A 25,111-nucleotide genomic window follows, 5' to 3' on the forward strand; every position below is an offset into this window, starting at 1 on the left:
CGTCCTGGCCTACTTCCCTAACAGCCTCTGGTACCAACATGGCCCCCTAAGCATCACCCGCTCTCTAATTGGATAGATTCATAATTCCAGTGGTTGGTGGTGGATGAGGTATCATACACACACTCACTGTGTAGAGCGCTTTTGGTACCTGGGAAAGCACTGTTTATATGCAATTAAATGGATATCGATTAAAATATCGTTAGCCTCATAGCATAATCACCTGAGTCATAACTTGGCCAAATTGTGATATCTAACATAACGCTACTCTCCCAATGCTGCTGGTTCACTGTGCCTCATTGGCTATATCCTAAGCCAATCAGAGCGCTTTTTACATTCCATAATCACTATCTGCCGTAGTCTTAGGCATTTTTGAAGCTAAATGTAAGATGAACCCTAAAATTTGGCAGTGATGCTATGAGGCGAACAATATGCCCCCATCCCCGTTCCCAGTGAGTCCACACCTGCAGGAGGACGCGTGTGGCCCCAGAGGGGCCCATGGACCCGTAGCTGTTGGCGGGCGTACACCTGTACACGCCCGCAGAGTCCTCGTTGACGGTCGCCATGGACAACGACCCCTCAGAGGTCATGGTCCACCCTGGGTACTATGGAAAGAAGCACAAAAGTCGATGGTTGTTTAGTAAGTGGTGATTTACACACTAAGGCGTTCAATAAGACTATCATTTTTCTAGTTCTGATTCTTCTGATTTGTGATGGATTTGTTTCTAACAAGCTAAGAGGGTAGGAAAGAAAGAGAGGAAAAATCACTGACAGAAAGAGAGAAAGAAGGAAAGAGAAAGAAAGAAGAGTGAAGAAAGAGAGAAAAAAAGAATATCATTTAAGATGGAAAGAAAGTGAGGGAAAGACAATTAATGGAAATGAAGGTAGAAGGAGAGAGAAAGAAAAATTATATAAATTAAGATAAGAGAGATAAAGGATGAGAATGAAGAAACTGTTACTGTAACCCTAGCCCCATCTATATCATGTGATGATATAATTTTAGTTTCACACAGACAGAAAATAAGATATGATAATATAAAATGCAGGAAGGAGTCTCTTCTTGACATAATCCACCCCCTCAAATACTGGAGAGTTGTTGTGTTGTTGTTTCTACATTATGCTGCAGTTCTGTTCTACCTGGTGAGTCACCTTGACTGGTGTAAACATCCTCAACACACACACACACACACACACACACACACACACACACACACACACACACACACACACACACACACACACACACACACACACACACACACACACACACACACACACACACACACACACACACGTGGTCGAACCTACAGGTCAATTACACACCCACACAGACGTGGTTGATATACAGGTGGTTCACCTGTGCCATCCAGTCTTAACACGATGAATGATTGATTCATTGATAGTCCTGTGAACTTATTTTTGATCGTGTAGAAACCTTCAAAGACACTTAGTCTCAGAACATTAGTCTCTGGACAGTTCGTCTCCCCGACAGCTGCAGGAGACGTACCAGTGCTGGCCGAGTTGGTGTTTGCTGCTAGCCAGTGACACACTTACAGTCCCCGTTCTCCAGAGGGGATAGCAGGGACTGTTTGGCCTGAACAAAATCAGGTGTAATTGCCCAGTTAACTGAAGCAGCAGATTGTTTGGTTTGACTATAAAACAGATGACACACGCAAGAAACACACTTCACTATGTCTCCGTCTCTGTGTGTCATCCGGACCTCGACTCAGAGGCCGCTCGTCGAGTGTGGGGTGATACTGACTTTTTGGCTTTCATGCCGTTATCTCTGCCACGTAGGTTGCTGCTTTCAAACAGATGGATGATTACACACACACACACACACACACACACACACACACACACACACACACACACACACACACACACACACACACACACACACACACACACACACACACACACACACACACACACACACACACACACACGGACAGCGGTGTGTGCTTGATGTCCACAGCTGCCACGCAGGGCAGGGGTGTGCAGGGGTGTGCGTGGGTGTGCGGTCGGTGAGGTCGAGTGAAGAGTGAATTCAACACGTGGGCAGCTGGAGCCGTTCATTTCTTACGATGGAGACGAGATCGTGACGACCGGGCTGTTCTTTATGCACAACGCATACAAAGAACCTCCTGAACTTCGAAGCACTAAACTTATGTTTGTGAATGCGCAGAGGTATTTGTGAATGTGTGCGGGTTCTCGTTATTACTCAGCCGGATGTCGTTTCATTTGCAAAAGACGCAGTGTGTCCTATCAAACCACACGGTGTTAACCTAGTCCAATCTAACCCGGTCGGGTCTAATTCAGTCCGTGTTTGTGGACTAACCAGGGTGACGTCCAGGGGAGCTCCGTCTTTGGTCCAGTCCACGTGGAGCAGCGGGGGATTGGCTAAGAAGGGACATGTGATCAGACCTCTCATCCCGGTGGGCAGGTAGGTCTCCCTGGGCTTCGGCAGGGCCTGGGCCGGATCTGAGAGGACATATCAATCATTAATACTGTATAATGTGTCATTGATTACCATCACTTAAATCAAACCAAGCTCCACATAATAATATAAATAAGTTATTAGTTGCTAATAAATCGTCACCCTACATATATACCCCAAAAGATTATACGTTTTAGAAACTATTGATATAGCTCATGAAAATTATTATTTTTTCTTTGTATTTTTCAATGGCAAACAATATCCCCAAAATACAACAAAACATGCACAACAACCAGAAACAAAAAACAGAAGTCAAGAAAGACAACATTTCGACACAACAACAAAGAAAAACATCAGCATAGAGTGAGCGACTCACGCCTCACTGTGAGGTCAGCTGATGCGGTGGGCGGGGCTAGCAGGCCATTGGTGGGCATACAGGTGTACTTCCCAGAATCCTCTGGGGTGAGTGTGGAGATGTGCAGAGATCCATCCACCATAATCTTCACACGGGATTTAAGAGACCTTAGAGGAAAACCACAACAACAACGACATTGCATGAATATGTATCATTAAGTCAGACCATGAACCTCTGAGGGAATAAAACATTATATTTTTGTTATTATTATTATCACGCCGATTTTGAAGTTGTTGTTTAGAGCGGAGCCAAACTGTTCCTGCAGCAATGTAGCGTAGGAGTTGTATTCTATGACTTATTCACCAGTGAAAACCAGGATGTTATGGAAATTTTTTGTTTCAACAAGATTAGGCGGAGAAGATGCACCCACACAGTTTTTAGATATCGCTGCAGTTAAGTAACAGTCGATGAAGCCCAAGTAAGTCACACATATACCCCAGTACAGTAAAAAAAAAACTGCATACACAGACACACACAAACCCACCTACACACACACGGTGTGCATGTGTAAAGTTGTGGTGCTTTTTTGTTTTTTTTTACTTGCCCTCCTGAAGGTTTCTTATAATTGTGTGTTTTTGCAAACTGCCAAGCTCAGAAGTCTCTTTGAAAAAAAAAAAATATATTATTATATTTCCATCATTTGAGTCATTGAGATGGGGCTATTTACATGTGTTTGATTTGATTATAAATGTTCAAATGCTGTAACATGATCTGACTATAGCATATTGTGCCTGTTTCTTTTCGCCTGCGTCTCATGTTACCATATCTTCTTACAACAATGTAAACTGGAAATATAGAGTATATTATAATATACTGTATGAGCTTTACTCCTACTGCTACTATATAAAGAACCTAACGCCTCAATCACTTACAAAGCATACGTTATGCGACCGAAAATGACAGCAAAGTATCAAATTGGCGTCTCATCCGACACCATAATCTCCAAGGATTACCTCTTGATTCGTCTGTGCGCGGTAAAAGGCGTGCTACATTAAAATACAGACAGGCCTCGCTGACGGGTGGTTTAACTCACTCTATATGATGGACGTTTTCCTGCCCTTTCCTCCACACGTAGGTCATGTTGGGGGGGTCAGCGATAGCCTTGCATGTAAGATCTGCGTTCTGGGACATGTTGAGGGAGGCGCTCCTGGGTGGGATGACGATCACCGGGGGACCTGGGAGAACAAAAAGTTGAATTCCCCTTGAAAGGTAAGGCAAAGTGAGTAAATTAAGACAAAGTGAGTAAGTTAAGGCAAAGTAAGTAAGTTCAGGCAAAGTAAGCGTCGAACACGAAGGCCATTCAGAGTGCTTTAGGGAGGCCAGAGAGGAGAATAACTCAAGGGCAATTAAAGGAATCATTTAAAAATAAAATGTAAGCATATAACAGCCAATTGTTATGAATTAAAGGTAAAATATCAAATAACGTATAAAACAGAGAATAACCGGTCAAAGCAGTCAATGGTCGATTCATTACAGGGTTTATGCTTCCTAATGTCTGCTTATATTATGCTATATTGTTATTTGCACTCGCTATCCTGATCTGCACTGAGTGTATGTGTTTACCTACACTACCCCTTATTTCCATCACTACCACCCTTTGTGTGACAAGCTGGTATTCACATAATGGAAAGCATTGAATATAAACCATATGCTGCACTAAAACAAAGCTTACTACAATATTTGAAGGCATACAATCTGAGTTTGGGATGAAGCTGATATCTAATCTCTATGGCTTATGATACGACGAGATGTGCACACACACTCAGATTCAATATTTATTGTGTCTACTATGGTGAGGTCATTTCATGGCATTATGCCAAGTTACGTTACAAGTGGAAAAACGATATAGCCCAGTAAAATACTACCCGGGCTGCTTCCATACATCATCCTTACACCATACACTTTCCACCTTGCTGAATTATCCTCATGGTCTTTTAGCAGGGAGCTAAACAGCTGCGTACAGGAATCTGTCACCTGTCAAAGCGACATCGAGAGAGAAACGGACTAACCCTATGTTCTAAATAAACACGCATCATCCAGGCATAATCATCTGTAATCACGGATGACGGTTTATGAAATTAAACGCTGGATGGATGGGCGCGGATGACGGGTCGGGATTACTTTAGGCTTTTCAAAAGAGACGACTTCTGCTCTGGCGGGCCGGCGGAGCGGTCTATTAATCCCCGTCGGGGGGGGTGGGGGGTTGGCCTCCCCGCTAGTGAGCAGGCATCACTCCTCATAGCGAGGGTACGATTCAGAATACCTTCGGCCCTATGCTGCATGTCCTCTCTCTCTCTCTCTCTCTCTCTCTCTCTCTCTCTCTCTCTCTCTCTCTCTCTCTCTCTCTCTCTCTCTCTCTCTCTCTCTCTCTCTCTCTCTCTCTCTCTCTCTCTCTCTCTCTCTCTCTCTCTCTCTCTCTCTCTCTCTCTCTCTCTCTCTCTCTCTCATATTACATATTGAAGCGTACAAGGTTCGTCATTCCGTCTCCTCACTGACTCTCCGGCACGACTCCACATTCACATCCATCAAGCCAACAAAAGTGCATTCAAATATGTTCAGAAATATTATCACTTAAGAGTCGTCCCATCTAGGTTAGCAGGCGGGAGACCTTGAGAACTAAAGCAACAATAATAAGAGTGTTTCGCCCAGTCTAACCGGCTGTGCAGCTGTGTAACGTGAACTGGCGCACCTCAGATGGCTGGGTGGCGTGAGTGGGGGGGGTGTTGTGAGTGTAGACACTCACAACAACGTGAGAAATACGGGCTGGCCAGCATTTTGTATTTGTGGAATATATCAGCGCAAGGATGCTATTGATGACATTATTGAAATCCGATCAGCATTGACCACAGATGTGTCCAGGTTGCTTTAGGACATGGTTTCTCAACGGGGGCGTTCGCACAACCTAGGGGGGCGCTGGGAACGTGAATCCATTTTTGGGGGGGGGGGATTTTAAACTTTCATTGTTTTTATTTTTTTTGGGGTGAAAAAATAGGCTACCTGAAATAAGAACCCTACTTTCATTTATTGGTTTCTAACCCCTCTACCGTCTCAGCTACTTTTTACCGTCTATGCGCAGTGTAGCAGTGATAATACAGCGCGGTTCGGTCCTGCACACGCCCGGACTCCCGTTACATCCGCTATCGTCATGATCTCTAGAGTAACGCTGATAAACATAACCCAAGTTCGCGGGTTCACAGTTCAATAACCAACACAACACAATCAAACATGGCCGATAGCAAGAAAAAAATATCAAATTTTGTTTCATAGCTCGTTTTTCCTCCTTCCTCTTGCTGTTGTTCAGTTCCAGCTGCTCTGAGCATAGTCTCCACGAAAAGACTGTTGCAGTTCAAATACAAAATAGGCCTAATTAGGCCTCTGCTCGCGATCTGTTTTTGCGCTGTCCGCGTTGCCCGGGCCGCGGTGCCCGTGGTTCCCGGGCCATTCATTCATTCGTTCACGGGGCACGGCGGGAGTCGGCGGGAGTCGACCTTACCCAGAGGATCAGGGTAAGGTCAGGGGGGCGTTTGCTCAAAAAAGGTGGAGAACCACTGCTTTAGGATAAGAGCTAGGTGAAATGTTACACATTGCGACACTTAATTCCTGCAGGTGCTTAAGGTGGAAAAATACAGTGCTTTACGGGATGATGTCCCAGCATCAAACACACAACTGAGGATTGAAGAGCAGGACTCTTGGACACATAATGAATGTGCTAAAGGGAAACATAGCCATCTAAGGTTGTGGTGAAGGGCTAGTCTTTAATGTAAGAGGTGTTTTTCTTTAACCGAAGGCCTCTTTGAAGCAGGCAGGGATTTGTTATGCAGAGGGATTTTCAATACACACATCACTTTGTAGTCCATAATTTGATTAAGCACTACTTTCAGTACGTGGGAGCATTTGTGACATCATAAATAGAGTCAACCACGGTCCAATAAATAAATGCAAATTGTGTAGCTATCTTACCTCCTGGTGGAGGTGGGATGGGGCGGGGGCGGGGCTTTTTTTTTCAATTTGCATATAGAAATCTAAGCAAACACAGACACACATATACACACACTCGTACATGTGTGAGTGTGTTCAAAGCTACTCACAATTCGCATCAGCATGATGTGCGTTTACACACTCAACTGCACACAAGCTCGACTCTATATGCACATATTGAAATTGATAAGTCTCTCTCTCTCTCCCTCTCCCTCTCTCTCTCTCTCTCTCTCTCTCTTCGTACATTCGATTATATGCTGCTGTATCCATCCATTTTTTCCTTTTTCCTTTGCTTCCTCTGTATTTTGTGTATGTTTCAATGTGAAGCTCTTTAAGTCTGCCTCGTGTATGAAAAGTGCTGCATAAATAAAATTGCCTTGCCTATGTAAAATGAAAGGCATTTCATTTATTTTGATCTTTCGATATTTCCTTTCCCCCTTGTAATGTGTAATGTGTGGTGCTGAACATTTTGTGCCTAATGCTTTCTGAGAGGCCTTTATGCACGGTCCCTTAGGATAAACAAGGAACAGATACATTCACCTGATGAGAGCCCTGCTCTCTCCCTTTGATGCTGAAAGGAAAAGTGCTTGAGTGGGGTCCGACATGCTCTGTAAAAATGAACGCAATAAGGCGATCTCCGTTGCTTCCTTCCCTCCCTATCTTCCTCTCTCTGCCCCCCTGCTATCCTTTCCTCTATTCCTCTCTCTCTCTCTCTCTCTCTCTCTCTCTCTCTCGCTCCCTCCCCCCCCTCTCTATTGTAATTCAAAAAGAACAGAGTAAACCTCATCACTTATCCTATCAGTGCTGGTCTCTTACTAACTCCTGGATCACAGCAGTAGGGCGGAATAGGACAGGAAGTCAGGGTATGACAGAACGTAGCTGGACAGGAAGTCAGGGTGAGACCATATGCAGTGGGAGAGGAAGTCAGTGTGTGACAGGACATAGCAGGACAGAAAGTGAGTGTGTGACAGACCTCAGCAGGACAGGAAGTCAGTGTGTGACCATATACAACAGGACAGGAAGTCACTATGTGATAGGACATAAAAGGACAGGAAGTCAGTGTGGGACAGGGTCTCACTCATGTGTTGATGCAACAGGGAGAAACACAACCGATCAGAACAGTGGCTGAACTAGGAGGGGAGACCCCCTGCGCCCACAGTGTATGTGTGTGTGTGTGTGCGTCTGTGTGTTGTGTGTTTGTGTGTGTGTGTGTGTGTTTGTGCGTATGTGTGTGTATGTGTGTGTCTGTGTTGCAGTCCTATGCTACATGTCATCCTTGACACACTCTCCTGTCTTTCTACTGTTTAGTCCATAAAGCCATAACAAGCTGAATTAATATGCTTCTAAAATATTTTAATGTGAAGTTTTATTTGATATCGGATCGCTTTCTACTCTTGTAATGTTTGTATTGCAGTTGTAAAGTTTCTAGAGCGTTCGGAAAGCACTATAAAATAACAGGTTTTATTATTATAATTATAATTTAAACAACCCATAAAATATAACAATATATTTAAGTATATATAGCAAAATAATAAAGTAAATTGGAGCACAGGGTTAAAAACCTGACACACACACACACACACACACACACACACACACACACACACACACACACACACACACACACACACACACACACACACACACACACACACACACACACACACACACACACACACACACACACACACACATTTATGCTGAAGACCTGGTGTGTGTGTGTGTGTGTGTGTGTGTGTGTGTGTGTGTGTGTGTGTGTGTGTGTGTGTGTGTGTGTGTGTGTGTGTGTGTGTGTGTGTGTGTGTGTGTGTGTGTGTGTCTGTGTGTGTGTGTGTCTTCTATCATCATACAGACTAAATTCCATACAGAGTTAAAGACAGAGATAAAGACAGAGTTAAAGACAGAGGTAAAGACAGAGATAAAGAAAGAGATAAAGACAGAGTTCGCAGTGGAGTTCAGTGACCTAATCCCACTGAACAGTAGTTTGACTGAGATATTCTGGTCAAGCCCGATTTAAAATATCTCAGAAAAAGAATCGTAAAGACAAAGCGAAATGAAATGGAAAACCAGAGGAGGAGAAGGGGAAGAGAGGAGGCGCACGCTATGGAAGAACATGAAAAAACATTTTCAGTTCCAATGAAGAGACCAGGGGATGAGTAAACGGCCATGTTGGTTTAAACAGCCGGGTATATTGTGTGTTTGTTCTCAGCCGCCCCTGTAATCCGTTGTGGATACAAATGGTAGCTGAATGACTACATGTAAATGTGAAGTGGGGAGTCGCTCACTGACCTTTGACCTGTAGTGTGGTCACATGGGTGATGTTTCCGTCGGGATTGGAGGCGCGGCAGCCATATTGGCCCCTGAGCTCCGGGGTCACGGCCCTCAGGATCAGAGTCCCCCCCTGGATCTAATAACAGACGGACAGACAGGTCAGGCAGGGGGACAGAAAGGCAGACAAACGCAGACTCTCAAACACACACCCTCAAACACGGATACTTTAATGAAAGTTAAATTATATCAAAGCATGTTTTTTTTCTGGTCGTCAGCGGAAATCTTAAAAAATAACTAAATGCTACCATTAGTAAATTGGACAGAAGGTGTGTGTGTGCGTGTGCGTGTGCGTGTGTGTGTGTGTGTGTGTGCGCGTGTGTGTGTGTGTGCATGTGTGTGTGTGCGTGTGTCCTTCGGCGATCGTCTTCTGCTTGATTAAAGAGTACCACTTTGTTTAGTCTCAGACGTCGGGCACATGTCTTGCATCTTTGAACACATCTTCTGCTACATAATTCAAATGACACATTATGACGAAATCTTGGAGGCTATCATGATGTTGATGATACAGAGGACGAGTAAACAACAGCACCACCCCCGCATCACATACCTCCACGGCCCGGTCCCGGAGCCCCGCCCCATCCTTCAGCCAGGTGATGGACGGGACAGGGTTGCCCTTGGCAACGCACGACAGGGACAGCCGGTTGCCGGCCAGAGCCTCCACAACGGAGGGCGGGGTCGCGGTAAAAGTGGGCGGAGCTGGGGAGCAAGGTAAACAAGGTAAAAAAAAAAATCTATAAAACATTAGGAATATTATAGTTAGTATTTAGAAACAATATTAAAGGAGGAGAATATATATAAAAAGTTATTCAAGGTTATTAATTATATGGATCAAAGCAAACAAACCGTTTTGAAAGTGTTTTGTGTGCTACATTGAGCAAATATATAAGACAGACGCACATACGGACATCCACACCCACATGCGCACACCCCAGAGTTCATGCCCTCACACACACAACCAAACAAACACACTGTCACTATTCTTGAGCACCATTCTGATGTTTGTGTTTTGGGTCGGGTGACGCTGATCACCTAAAGAGCCATGGGAATTAACATCTGAGGCCCCCAAGCCCGCCACCCAGGGTAAACTCCCCTTTGACCTCCCCTCTCCTCTCCCCCCTCCCACCTATACACAGACACACACACACATACACAACGCCTGACTCAGAGGTTTGATGTTCCCGCTTTGATCTGTGGCGCTAAGCTAACGTCTGTGAAGTTAGCTAAAGAGCCACAACAACAACCTCCTGTGAGTCAAATTCACGGCAGCAGTCCCCCACTTCAAAGCTAACACAAACAACCAAGCATACAACCTATATTTTATTTGCCCAATTATATTCGTAGATTCGTCTACATATAATTCAGAGCTCCCCGTACCCTTTTCCCCTGGGAACCAGGGTGACAGAGACACATCAGAGACATGGAGAGCCTTTTAAAATAAAAAATATACATATAGTTGGATAGAAACTTTGCTAAAAGTACAATACCCACTACTGATGCTTGAGTAGATGAGTAGCAGTTGAGTTTTAGAGTGCTTGGTGTGCTGACATTCTTAAACAAATGTGCTTGAGCTCTGTATACACACTATTGTATTATTTAATTATGATTACCACTACCTTGATTATTCATATTAACACAACCACTACTTCTTTATAAAAGCAGACTGATAATATAACACATACGATAGAAACGCACAAACGCACACAATCCAGGCTAGCCCTGGATTATGGGCGTCGATTCCGCTGGGGACGCTGGGGACGCATCACCACCAGTTTTCGTCACGATTCATTTTGTACCCACCACAAAACAAAAAGAACTTGAGTTGAATTATTATGGATTATAACACGGGTCTTCTGAATGCCGCGGAACGCTCCGTTCACTTGCATGGGCTCTTCACAACTTCCGGCGGTGAATTATATTTGATATATACCGTTGCTAAGCTTGACGCTGTCAAGGAAAACAAAGGACTTTTTGCCTCTAATGAGGTCTTTAGTATCACTCCGCAAGTAGTCCGATCAACACTACGAATGCTGGTAGCAAATAAATTGTAAAAAGACACACCATGTGAAGTTATTTTTTCGTTTTTGCAGGTAGCCATTACTAATAATACCAATACTCTTTGGCTGGGATAATGAGGCATCAGACAATCAAGTCATTTTAGCCTGAATACATAGGTAAATAGCACCAGAGCCGGTTGTTAGTACCAGTATCAGTATCAGAACGATAACCTGTTGGTTATCGTCGTATAGGCTACACCACGGAATGCATCTGCAGACCACTGCCACATAAATAAAGGCGCAACGCGATATTTATTGCTTAAGATTTGCTGGTGCTGTGGTGAGGTCTTTTGTGTTTTTTGCACTCAAGTGGTCGGCTGTTTTAACTTGCAATTGATAGTCGGTGGAGTCAGTCTCTTGTTGACACAAACTGACTTGTTTGGGTCATTCTTGCTTTGCTTGAATTCTGGAATAATTGTGGGGGGGGAGTGCCATGAGGTTTGGTCAGAATGCCTGATGTAGCCTAGATTGGATGGAATACTTGTTGTGAATTGAGAACAGCCAGCTCATGATGTGATACAGCGTTCAGCTTTGCAACAAATATTTTTTTCTTTTTCAATCTTGACGACTTTTGTAGTGCTGTGTGTAGCCACATGTTTGCCCCATCTGAACTTAAGCACACAGTTATTTTCCTTTCCTAGCTCCTCTTGTTTATGTTGGTAGCTTACCCATGTCATGTCACGTTGTCAACATTGGATGCATGGAGCAGAACATAGTGGGTCATATGTCCGATGCATTTTGGAAACGTTTTCTTCATAAAACGTGACAGACGTTGTCCAAATGCGTCTCTGTCCCCAGCACATTTCAAACCAAACCGATGCCCATGTGTGTTCTCCACCTGATGGCAACGCTGATGACCGGGTTATTTCCTTGTTTGTGCGTTTCATATTCGTTTTGACTACAGTTGTGAAACAAATGAGCCCCTCAGGGACACAACTCGCTCTACTCTCTCAACTCCGAGGTGCTAAACCAGCGACACGCGACCCCCAACTTCTCACACGCTGGTCCATCTGCTTCCCCCCCCACGCATCGGTTCAACCCAGCCAGCGCCCGTAACATCAACGTCCCACTGAACGTATGCACTCCCTGCCAAGAGGTTACCAGTGGCTACGAATAATTAGTCTGTCAAACCTTTTCATTTATTTACTGTCTTTTTCAAAAGTGTATCATCAAATATTAATCTGTTCAATTTATAAATCAGCCAACAACCTCGCGACCCCAATTTGCAAATAAGGTGACCCTGAGTGCTGTCCCGTGCCAGAGGTTGAGCACCACTGTGTTCACTGTGCCGGTAACCTCGGTCCAGGGCTTCCAATCTCACAACGAAAACTAAACGCTTGGAGACGGAGGGGCTGCGAGCGAACGTTATCGGCAAGACTACTTAGCATGCTTTGGAGGGAGCCATATTCGCCTCGATAACACGGGTTAGGAGAGACGAGAGACGGGAGAGAGGGAGGGACTTCTGATGAAGGGACATTTAATCGGCTTGTCTTTGTTGGTCTTTGCTTGTCTATGTTGATCTTCTCATCATGTTCTTCTTCTTCTTGTTCGGGCTGCTAACTGGTACACACAGCTCATAGGAAGTAGGAGGGCGGGGACTGTTGGCCAACGTCCACACAGCTCATAGGCAGTGGGAGAACAGAGAGGTTGGACCAGGGGAACCCTCTGTGTCGGGAGCCTCTCTCAGCCTACCGTACCGGTGACAGAGAGCTGCGTCCAGTTGCCGCTGCGGGACACGTTGGTGACGTGGTCCAGGAGGAAGAGTTGACACTCGTACGCCCCCTCGTCCTCCACCATCAGCCGCGCCACCCTCAGGGAGGTGCTGCGAACCAAGCTCACTCGCCCTGGGAGAGAGAGGGGGGGGGGGTAGTAGAGAGGTGATGAGAAAAAAGGCAGACAGACAGAGACAGAAAAGGCGAGAGGAAAATTAAATACAAATACAATCAAATTGAATGGCTCATTTCATGTCCAAGGTGAAAAGTTCCAGAAAAGTTGTTTGATGAGGACCCATTGAGAAAAGTTAACAAAACCCCAAGTCACTGCACACAGGCGCGCATGAACACACGCACACACTCACACACCCAAACAAAACGGGTGAAATGTGATCTCCTGGTTGCCAGGTGACAGCTCCCTAGGCAACCACCACACGGTGCTTGCTCATCTCTCCCCTTCCCCCTCTAACTCCAACGCTCATTTCTATCTCCTCTTCTCTCTCTAACTATATCCCTCAGGTCTCTCTCCTTCTCCTTTTCGGTTCTCTCTCTCAAACTATATTTCTCATGTCTCTCTCTTTCTCTTTCTCTCTCTCTCTCTCTAAAACTCTATTGCTCATCTCTCCCCTCCTCCTCTCTTGACATCACCGAACCTTTGTTAAAGAAAAGTGTCAAATTGTTCTGCATACAAAAGGTCACAAACGTTCAAACTTTACCGGACAACACCGGACTCTCACTGCCTAAAAACAAAAAGAAAACCTAACAGCAAAGAATCAACAAGTCAACAGACACGCTGGCTGGATCCCACACACACTGCAGTGCGGTAGTCTCAGCAACACTGGGACGCAAGCGTTGCCTTGGCAATTGTCGTTCGCTGGTTTTGTTGAGTTTCCGCTGAGCGGCTGATCGATGACCGCTTAGTCCTGAATTGATCACAGTGACTGATTTGAGATACCGATCCTTAATAGGCAGGTGAGGGTGAGCGAATCTTGCTCAAGGATGCCTGCAGGTGGGACGCAAACACAGGGGTTCAAACCCGGAATCTTGTAGATGGAAGTCAAACTCATTAGCCACTGGACTCTCCTGCCTAAGTGACGATATGGAGCTACGAGAGCAAGTGCAACTCCCAGCTCTGAACTGTGACCATCCCGTCCTGCCACAACCCAGGAAGTGGACCAGGAAGTGGCAGAGATCCAGGGAGGGGCATTTGGGTGTTGTGCCAGCGACAGTGTGGTCCGTTTTAACTTTCCCAGTCCGCCAGAGGGGACTGAATCCACACAGATGGGAAGGGAGGGGAGGGGAGGGGAGGAGAGGAAGGGGAAGCTGGACAAAAAACACACAGCGTGTTGTTTCACAGGGGGATTAAGGTGGGTCCAGAGCGGTGAACTTTGACCCCGCCGGGGTGTTTTTTTTTTCCCATGTTCAGTGTTTGCTTTATTCCAGCTCATTGGCGAGGCGGGCTCGCTGGGGATGGTGTGGCTGTGTCACGATATCACCTCAGGAAACACCAAAAGCCTTAAAGCGCAGGGAGTGCGATTTTCGGTTCATATTTGTCGCTCAACCAAAAATAGAAAAAGGAATCATATTGTATTAATGGAGCAGAGGCACACCAAGCGTGAATGTAGCGGGATGAACTTTTTTCGCTCACTTCGAATAGGTCTCAAGAATGAGAGATGGGAAAGAAAGAGTTTCCTTGAAGGTGGCTCTAAAAAACTGTTGGGATTACTTTTGACACAACATTTTCTCCAAAAGATGAATTTGTGTCTGTACTCAGATGTGTCCTGACACAGCTTCGGGCTTAAGAGGATTATGTTTGAGTTTCGATCTATATATAGTTGTATATTATCATACATGTTCCAGGCACTGCAGCCAATCACATGGCTTTACAGGTAACGTGGTACCTGCCTTGCTCAAAGGCATGATCTTGCCATGAGGAACCAAGGATCAAACAGAAGACCGTCTCAATGTGTTAATCATTCAGCAGAGGCCCGACAGTGATTACAGATACATGACATTAAACAGATAGGAGTTAGGAGGCATATTGTTCTAGGAGGCCTCTTGTTTAGGATGTGAGAATAGGAAATTGGGGATCCAACCCAGAACATTATGGCTATGAGTAACCAGAGAGCGGGCGAAAGAGACAGAGAGAGGGAATGGGAGAGGACAGAGGGAGAAGGGACCAGCCCAATCCAAAGACGGTGATGTAATCGTACACATGCATTAAGGCCGGAGGAGGATTTGAATGGGAGGTAAATTCAGAGGGTTACTCAGACCGAACAAACAAAAGAGGAGAGAGAGAGAGAGGTGGAGAGAGGAGGGAGGTTGGTGGACAGAGAGACGGAGGAAAAGAGAAAAGGAGAAAGAGAAGGGGAAATGGAGCCAGAGTCAACGTAGCAAGGGACAATGTAGAAAGGTCACCAAAGTTGGAGACAGAAGAGGGAAAACTAAAATAATGACCAAAGTTAGATACCCTCTGTGAATCCACATATGTATGTTTGTCGATATATGTGTGCGTTTTTTACCGCAGTTTGTGCGTGCCATTGATTCACACTACTCTTCAGCGTCCTACTGTGTGTGTGTTTGTGTGTGTGTGTGTGTGTGTGTGTGTGTATGTGTGTGTGTGTGTTTGTGTGAGTAGGTGTGTGTGTACGTGTGTGTGTGTGTGTGTGTGTGCTTACACTTCGAGAATAACATTAACAGATCAAGCCTAATGGGTTTAGAAAAGCTTAGCATCTTTAGTTTGCCATTGTAGTTGTAAATACAAAAGCTCCCTCTCAAAAGGAGAGGTGAAACCAAACAAAACCCTTTTCAACGCGGATATTACATTACCTACGCTTTTAATCAGTTAAAGCAAATTGTTGGGGAATTGCATTCTAATTGCTTTTGTCTCCTGATACATCGATACATGTGGTTAAACAGAACCGGCTGCTGAAAATGATCCCTATGCCCGCCTCCACCACTTACAAAGTTTTGACAAAAGAGCACTCAATTTCCACTCCACCTCCTCCTCCCCTACCTCTACCTCCTCCTCTTCCTCCTCCTGCTCTCATCCGATCCGCCTCTGTGGGTTACCTCTCCATTCAATTACCTGCCTCTCACAAAGGCAGTACTATCTCTCTAGAGCAGGCCGGTTCCGTTCTGTTCGTTAAATATCCAAATAACTTGAAGGCACCGCAAGAACACCAAACGGCACCTCGAGTTCTGAGCTACACGCTCGGAAGACTTCCTCCTGACGTCCTCGACGTGCGTCTAAAAGAGAACAGTCCGTTCTTCAGTCGCCAAACTCTATGAATTTCCGATTGTTTTGATCTTTAGCGATATTTACTTAATTACCTATTATGGCTGATGCAAACGTGGCACTTTGCCCCTGGAATTTCCCTTTGGCAGAATTCACTTATGCACACTCGAACGCACACACAGCAACACACACACGCACACCATAACACACACAAACGCACGCACAACTGATGTCGGCAGCTTACCTGGTGTGCATGATGAGATGCTCTAACCCTCCCTGCTACGTCTCCACTACATCGTGTCAAAGTGACAGAACTACATTAAACCAAACCGCTGCACTCATAGAAAATAAACAGGCATTCGTAATAATCCACAATCATTCGTGTTCTTTTTCGAGTTGCATGTCAATGAAACCGCCCACAGCGGGGGCGGACACATAATAACCCTATGTCTATAAATGTCTGAACATAAAAAAAGTTCATATTCAAATAATAATCACTGGTTTGTCTGTCATGAAGCAGCACACTGTTGGCTGACACAACGCTATATCTATAAATGTCTGACCATTTAAAAACAAACTATTCAAATAATAATATCAACGGAAAGTAACTTCTGATGTCTAATTTACTTTGTTCAGTTTCAACATATTTCATCATTGATAAATATTATCTCACATTGCACATTTCCTTCAGCTATTTCTTACAACATGTATTAATGCATTTATGTATTCAGACCAAAGGCCTGAACTGATTACATATCGAACTCGCTGCAGACGCATAATGATTGCTTGTTTGAGAGAATTCAAAAAACGTATCGCAACACAATCAGTTTCATATTTTTCAGAAAGACACCTTCGTTCGCTCGCCTGAAGGCTAAGGCACATCAATGCCTCCTCCGGTGTTAAATGTCTACAGCGCTGGGTTTCAGTCGAGTGACAAAAGAGGACCGGAGCAGATAAGGTTTCAGTCTTCCTCGTTCGTTGGTCCACTCGGCTCGATCACGCGTGATGGTTTGAAATAGGAATCATCCCAGCTAGCTCAAGAGACCGAGAGCAAGGTCTCTATTGTCATGACAGAACAAGCTGCCACTGTGGCAAACAGCGGCAGCTTGGGGTGGGGGGTCTCTTGCGCAAACAAGAGACACTCCTGCTAACTTTTGCAAGCTAATCCACAGCACAAATAAGAAGACACACTAACTATGCAGGTTAACTGTGGATGTGTGGCGTTAACCACCACACATCTGAGGATTTGTATGGTACCAAGCTAGCTAGCTAACAAGGGGATTTATCCAGCTGTATTTGTCTTGTTTACTCGTCACAAGCTGTGTGTACTGAACCCACCAGGGAGACAGACAGAGAGAGGGAGCCGATACTAACCTCTCTGATCTTTTTTTAACCCCATTAAAGAAAAGCAAACACACAGAAAAAGGCCAATCCTTTCCACAGGGCAGGGCATAGTGTGTGTAGGGAGTGTGCGTTTGAATACATAGTCCACACTGTGCGGCAGAAACTGGTGTCGCATCCAGAATGGCAAAGGAAGTGTTTGTCGTTGTTGTTGCCAGCAGAAGTGACACTTTCATTAGTTTACGCAAACACACACATGTACAAACAAACACACACACCAGACGCATACACACATATAGACGCCCACCCACACACTTAAATACAAGTCAATACACACACACACACACACACACACACACACACACACACACACACACACACACACACACACACACACACACACACACACACACACACACACACACACACACACACACACACACACACACACACATAAATAAACCCACACACATAAATACAATTACACACACATTTGTTTGACTACAAGCCTAATCGCCCCAATCAGAGGCTTCAGCATTTGGCGAGCAGCTCGAATGGAATTCCTAAGTAAGCGTTAATAACAGGTTAGCAACAGGTGGACACCAGGACAGAACCCTGACACAGGACCTGTGGGGCTGAGGGCTCAGCCAAGCTTGAAGATACCCGAGCACATCCACGTCCCGAGGAAGTGAAACCCACACCGGTCTCCGCCGAGCCCACCACACATCCTTTGTATCCCATGATGCACCTGTCCCTCCTTATTCAACAGCTCCTACCTGTGAGAACGCTTGCGGGCCGCACAATAGCTGCTTTGTCCACCGTTGCCAGTCTGGTTAGTAAGAAAGTGGCGGTTGGCTTTGTCAAGGCGTGTATTGTTACTCGAAAGCCTTGAAAAGCCTTGAAAGCCAAGATAATTCATAAGCATTCCGTCTCTTTTATGTACAAGAAAGACGTATATGTATCTTTGGTGATTGTCTTTTAGTTTGTACATTTTTGACATTTTTGTTTGTCGCTGGCATGTCTGGTGTCCAAAGTGACCGTCACATGCTTAACTTGTGAACTTCAGCCACCAACTGCTGTCACGTCTTATCGCGGAAGCAATAAAGTGTTGTTTCACTATCTTGAAAAGTGGCTTGAGAGGTGACATCATTCTCTCTGTCAACAAGCAGTCTTTACGAGCTCAGGGCCGTCATCAGAGTACACCTGGCCCTGTACAGCCCGGTTGCCAAGGTTTTACACCCATTTTATAGCCATGTAAATGTACTGTATCATATTTCCTTGTCTGGGTGGTAAGGGTGTGGCAGAGGTTCGTGGTGATACTGTCTATCTGTGTCTGTGTGTGTGTGTGAGTAAGTTTGTATATGTGTGTGTTTGAGTGAGTGATTGGTGAGTAAGTGTGTGTGTGTGTGTGTGTGTGTGTGTGTGTGTGTGTGTGTGTGTGTGTGTGTGTGTGTGTGTGTGTGTGTGTGTGTGTGTGTGTGTGTGTGTGTGTGTGTGAGAGTGATTGCCAGTGCAGGCAGAGAGGTGAATGCAGCTTTCCTCCAATGGTAAACAAATATGAAAGCCAAGTCAAGGGGTGGAACCGGGCTTCACCAAAAGCCGAGCAGCTTTGATATGAGGCATTCGGGAAGGCCGTGGTGAACAGGTACTCTGCTTACTGTGGGATGAACAGGCCTCCAAGAGACAGGAGCTGCCCAGCTTTCTGACAGAAGATTTATAGCACAGACTTATTTTTATCCACGTGCATCCGATGAAACTGATCGCCCAAGGACCCAGAAATATATCCTGGCAATGGACGTTTTAGAGGCATAATCTAAAACGAAATTCCACAAATAAACCCTCAAACACCGTTCTCCTCTAGGAAGACCATTTGAAGCATTGCATCATTAACGTATTCTTCTTCTTCTCCTTCTTCTTCTTTGATTTTCCCACTCAAAATCGAAGTGCACTAGCAGAACCCCAACAGAGGATTCGGAAAGTCCCGGCATTGGTGCTCGATCATTGTTGTTTTTCTTTATTTTCTGGGTGGCCGGCCAATCGTAAAAAAGAGGGAGGGGAAAATAGGGGGTTGAGACTCAAGCCACACAAGGTCTGTTCCACCTTTGTCCGCATTGCCCCCATTGTTCTCCCAACGTTAAAGAACAACTGCGGTGAAACAAAGGGTATTCCCGACCACAGAGGCTCGCTCTCGGCTCCCTGCAGAACCGGGCGATGAACAATGGACGCCAGCGCAACAATGGAGGGTGATGAAACCCAAGAGATGCCAGAGGGCCCACGCGGCCCCGTGAGAGCCGCTCCCTCCGAGTAGGCTCTCGAGACGAGGCGCCCAGGATAAAGGAGACCATGGGTGTAACCATGGGAACTGGACTCCCCTATGTTCCCTAACGTAATGCAAAATGTTAAAGTTGCAAGGATTTCACTAGGTCAGCGTCGAAGCTTTGAAGTCCGTCGTCGGCTAGAGTTAATTTACGAGGTGTTACTGACACCTAGGATATACTTCTATGGAGAATGAGCAACAGTGACGATAAAGACCATTGAGGAGGACGTCAGGGGGCCATGAGTAGCTCACGAGTATGCTCACAAGTAGGCTTCAGACAACGTGCATGAAACCCAGAAGAACCACAGTTCTCGCAGGCCGCCGGATCTTTAATCCTGGAAACGATAGTTACTTTGTTTCGTAATCCGTTAAATATAACCTCTGCTGGGGAAAGCCTCCTTTGTATATTCTTCATCTGGGAATGGCTTTCCGTGTTTAGCAATTCACTGAGTGACTTCATAGCTACCTTCTCTAGCTTGTTTTTTGGCAGCTCATAAGGTGGTACACACTGCTATGCTCCTGGTACTGGGCCACTGCCTTCGTTTATTGATTCAATCCATCCGCCTCACATTCAAAATTCTTCTTGTGTCTTGTTTCAGAAGGACGTCATACACCGGAAGTTCGACAGTCAACAACTTTGCAGCAAAGTACGCACACAACTCGGTCCTTTTGTGGAATAAATCCAAATGAGCTTGTCCAAGTTATTACACAATCTACTTTTTCACCTACTGTCATTATCAACTTAGATATAATAAAACAACAACGATAGCTATCAAACTAGTGGTATCAGCTCCCGCGCGGTAGAACCATTATAAACCTTTGTGTTGTTTGAGACTAGTTAATTAGTTTAGTATTGTTTCAAAGCTAATAATAATTTTGTTAACCATTATACATTGTCCCCGTTTGTGCTTACTCCATAGATATATTTTCAAATGGCTCCTCCAGGCAGTGTAAGGCCCAATCCCATTTCTACCCCTTACCCCTTCAAAACAAGTGGGAGGGGTAAGGGGAAGGGGTAAGGGGTAGAAATGGGATTGGGCCTAAATGTCCTCGCGGGCCCGATATGGCACGCGTACCATAGGTTGCCGACCCCTGCACGAGTTTATCTTGGCGCCATATATACATTCATTAAAAAAAAAAAGAAGAGTGAGCAAGCTTTACCTTCATACTCGGGGTGCACGCGAGAGGCGTGCGCTCCAAAGCTCATCAGAACAGGGGTGTCGTACCCCCGCCGGACCCACTCCACCATCCGGGGGGAGGCTGACCCGGGGCTGCTGGGGCCAGACGGCAGGCTACAGTCCAGCTCCACTACCCCCCCCTCCCGTCCCTGGACCTCTGGGCTCCAGCCCCGACTCACGTCTGGGACAGAGGGGCAGAGAAACATCGACCCGTGAGTCCGGTTCTGTACCTGAGCCGAACCCATGTGATTGCATGCACCAGGAAGCACTTTTTATTTTGGTGGACAGAATATACAACAATAGGACACGAACAAAGATGAATATCTTCTCTGTGCGATAAAGATGAATAACGACACAGGATTTGTAGGTCATATGGCTGATGGCATTTTAACTAGACCCTATACATTATCATTATTGTATGAACGCTTTTGTGTGTATTATTCATGGAATAACCCTGGTCATGATGGAATTCAAGACCCCGCTACGAAAGATATATTCCATCAACTCGATCAAAGAAGCCTCTGTGGGTAGTAGTATTATGCACACAGTATTATGCGTGTACACATCTGTATGTATACGTATGTATGCACATAATGTGATTCAGAACTGCATGGGAAATATAGCTATCTTATCGAGTGTGGCTGCAAGCTTTGTAAATCAGAGGCGCCGATGTGATTGATACTCACAGAACATGCAGAACAACGTGACCAGTGTGAGCGTGGGTTGGTCTGGCTGTGCCATCTCCGTCTCTTGTCAGATCTCATATGATTGGCAGCATGTCCAATCTGTCAGTCAGAGAGACAAAACACATTCATTCCCCTGCGCGAGGCACACTATCCCCTTGAATCCCAGATGAGAAGTACTGGGATTAAACCCGATGGTCCGCAGGATATATTACCTCTTACCTGTGTGATGATGACATGAGTCTGATATCGCAAAAGGTACTTGTTTCGATTCTGAATTTCAAAACTTTCAATATTGGTATCCCTGAGCAAGTTGGCCTAAGACTACCTGCTCCTTGATGACCGTTTGTATTGTCTAGCCCCTACCTGATCCTCAATTACATTTCTGTACACAATCTAACAATAACAACAATCTACCTTCTCCTTAATGACCTGTCAATGTATTCACTGTTGTACCCCTACCTTCTCCTTAATGACTTGTCTCTGTTTTCACTATCTAACCCCTATACCTGCTCCTTAATGACATCTCTGTTCAGTCGTACCCCTACCTGCTCCTTAATGACAGGACACTGTATTCACTGTTTTACCCCTGTCTTCTCCTTATTGACCCGTTTCTGTTTTCAGTGTCTAACTCCTACCTGCACCTTAAAGAGCGGTCTCTGTACTCACTGACACCCCCAAACTGCTCGATAATGACCTCTGACTCACAGAATGTTCTGTCGCTTTGGATAAAATGGCTGAACAGGTAAACAAGGGCACCTGGGATGATACATCGGCAAAAATCTCACACTGCCGCTCCTGCTGAAAAAAGAAAAGCAAAGAAGCCCCATTCTGCAATTCCAGCTATCTCCAATAGCTGGAATTGATCCCATGTCATTACAGTAATGGGCCAGTGCCTTCCCTGCCAGAACCCCCCCTGCCAGAACCCCCCCATCCCTCCGGTCTCCCCGCCGGCCGGGTGGCCTTTTATGGGCCCAAATTTCGGAAATGTCGTATAAATCTGGAAGGAGTTGCACATAGCGGAGTGAGATATAAACCAGGGTTGTTCGGGGACCATCGATGCAGTCATGAAACAGGCTACCCACGCCCAGCAGAAGGTGAGCAGATAAGATGGAGGAGTGTGGAGAAGAGTATTGTAGTCCACAGTCAAGACCTGGTTGGGAGCTCTGGAAATGTGTGGCCCTCCTGAACGTTAGACATCTGAAGGAGTCTGTGTAGCAAGAGCTCTTTAGGTAGCAGATGCCTCCATGCCATGCCATGTTTTTAAGGCGGTAACACCTCAATCATATTCATGCATATTTAGACAGCATTTTGAACGCCGCACAGATTAAAGAGGTCAGTTAGTTACGTTTACACATTTTTTATGCAAATAATGATTGTTTAGTCTTTGGGTATTTTCTATTTTTTCTAGAGGAAGACTGGATTGATGCATCTCATTGCCTGTAGTGACTGCTTGTATTTCCATTAATGTTTGCATGACAATAAATGTGAAACTTGGGAGGCATCGTGCAGACATTTGGGGATCATACACCATATCTTTCTACCTAGAAACTACCTACCAAGCAAGTACGCTATCCCGAAGTACAACTACAACTCTAGCAGAGGCCTTTTTTAAACCACCCCAACAAGGATATGTATTCTGCGTCAGAGAATGGCTTCCGATCAGGCTGGGAGTGGACAGGAAGTGATAAACCCTTCATCCTCAGCCAAAGCCTGTGCTAGCATTAGCTCACAACGGCACTGCTGTAGCAGCCTCATTAAGCTAACTTAATTACACACGCTGAAGAGCTAAAGCTAGCGCCAGAGAGTGGGAGGAACGCCAGCGACCAAATCCTTGGAGCACGTGTCAGGTCATGTATGTGCACATGTGGAAGGGTGACAGAGGATATATGCTTGAAGTAATGGATAGGCCTGGTGCTTTGTGACTCCATATGTGTGTGTGACTGTGTGTCCGTTTGTGTTGGAAAGGGGTGGGGGGGGGGGGGGGGAGGTTAGTGTGCCTAATCATAACCAACTTCCTGAAGCAACAGATCAAGAAATATGTCCTTGGTAAGCGTGATTGTATCGCAGCTAACACAACTGTCTCTCAGCTAACACGGCCTCTCAGCTGACACTATTGTTCCTCAGCTAACACAACTGTCCCCAGCTAACACAACTGTCCCCAGCTAACACAACTCTCCCCCAGCTTACACAACTGTCTCTCCGCTGACACAACTGTGTCTCAACTAACACTAGTGTATCTCAGTTTACACAACTGTCTCTCAGCCAACACCTCTCAGCTAATACTGGTGTACAATGATCCAAACAGCTTGAAACCCCAGTATAGAGCACTGTACCACCCAATACTGGTCCATCATAAATATAAAAAGCCTGTGAGCAGCACTAGCCCAAGGCTAGTCACATAGTTTATGTTTGACTTCCAATGGAATAGACTGCAATCTGGAAACAGAAATGCAGTTCTACTGCTGCTGCTGTATCGGGAGAGTCTGTGTTGAAACAAACTCAGGGTTTTGTCGGTTCAGACTTTGCTCCTGCCATGGAATAACAAAAAGGCCATAAACCTATATGATTAGGGTGGAGAGATATGAATGCTGCACGTAATGCAATGTAATAAAAACATTGCAACATTTCCTTGTGTCAGGAATAAAAGGTAACGCAATACAATTATTAGGATTCTCACATGATTATTAACTGCCGGGTGAGTTAACAAGGTTGTCAAAGCGCAATTCAAATGCCCTGCCTTTTCCTTAACTGGATGAAAACCCGATGGTTGCAGAGGACAGAATTGCATTCGACACAAGGTTGGTTATATCAACAGCAGCATGAAAAACGGACTGGATTTTTATTTTTTTGTGGCTGTGAGAAAGGAAACCGTTGGGAGTCCAGTGAGCTGTCAAAGCACTGGAGTGTATTAGAGCTGATGAGAGAGAGAGAGAGAGAGAGAGAGAGAGAGAGAGAGAGAGAGAGAGAGAGAGAGAGAGAGAGAGAGAGAGAGAAGGAGAGGGACAGAGGGGGAGAGTAGGGGAGAGAGAGAGAGAGAGTAGGAGAGAGAGAGAGTAGGGGAAGGAGAGAGAGTGGGTGAGAGAGTGGGGAAGAGAGAGAGTTGGGGAGGGAGAGACAGAGAGTGGAGGAGATAGGGAGAGAGAGAATGGTGGAGATATAGAGTAGGGGAGGAAGAGACAGAGAGAGTGGGGGGGGAGAGAGAGAGAGAGAGAGAGAGAGAGAGAGAGAGAGAGAGAGAGAGAGAGAGAGAGAGAGAGAGAGAGAAGAGAAAAATAGTCAACGAGAGCAAAATTGTTCTGTTTGTATTTTTAAGTTGATTTTACAAACTCTTATTAATAGATTTGAATGCAATATTTCAATGTTAAACACAGCTTTTTACACATGTAGCCTACTTCATTCTTCAACATCATTAATTGTACGTACA

The 25,111-nt window shown here is 45.4% G+C and overlaps 1 protein-coding gene across 1 annotated transcript in view; it reads right to left on the bottom strand.

The window, feature by feature from the left end:
* Positions 1-25,111, bottom strand: part of LOC132448011 (uncharacterized) — a 45,186-nt gene that overhangs the window by 18,130 nt on the left and 1,945 nt on the right. Inside the window, exons 2-10 of the mRNA XM_060039074.1 lie at positions 21,688-21,786; positions 20,985-21,182; positions 12,913-13,059; positions 9,709-9,857; positions 9,120-9,237; positions 3,886-4,027; positions 2,814-2,959; positions 2,339-2,481; positions 366-602 (exon numbers count right to left, since the gene is read on the bottom strand). Coding sequence (XP_059895057.1) covers positions 366-602; positions 2,339-2,481; positions 2,814-2,959; positions 3,886-4,027; positions 9,120-9,237; positions 9,709-9,857; positions 12,913-13,059; positions 20,985-21,182; positions 21,688-21,742 — 1,335 coding nt within the window. The 5' untranslated portion in view covers positions 21,743-21,786. The remainder of the gene's footprint in view (positions 1-365; positions 603-2,338; positions 2,482-2,813; positions 2,960-3,885; positions 4,028-9,119; positions 9,238-9,708; positions 9,858-12,912; positions 13,060-20,984; positions 21,183-21,687; positions 21,787-25,111) is intronic.

Source organism: Gadus macrocephalus, chromosome 19 (assembly GCF_031168955.1).
Source record: "Gadus macrocephalus chromosome 19, ASM3116895v1".
Lineage (NCBI taxonomy): Eukaryota > Metazoa > Chordata > Actinopteri > Gadiformes > Gadidae > Gadus > Gadus macrocephalus.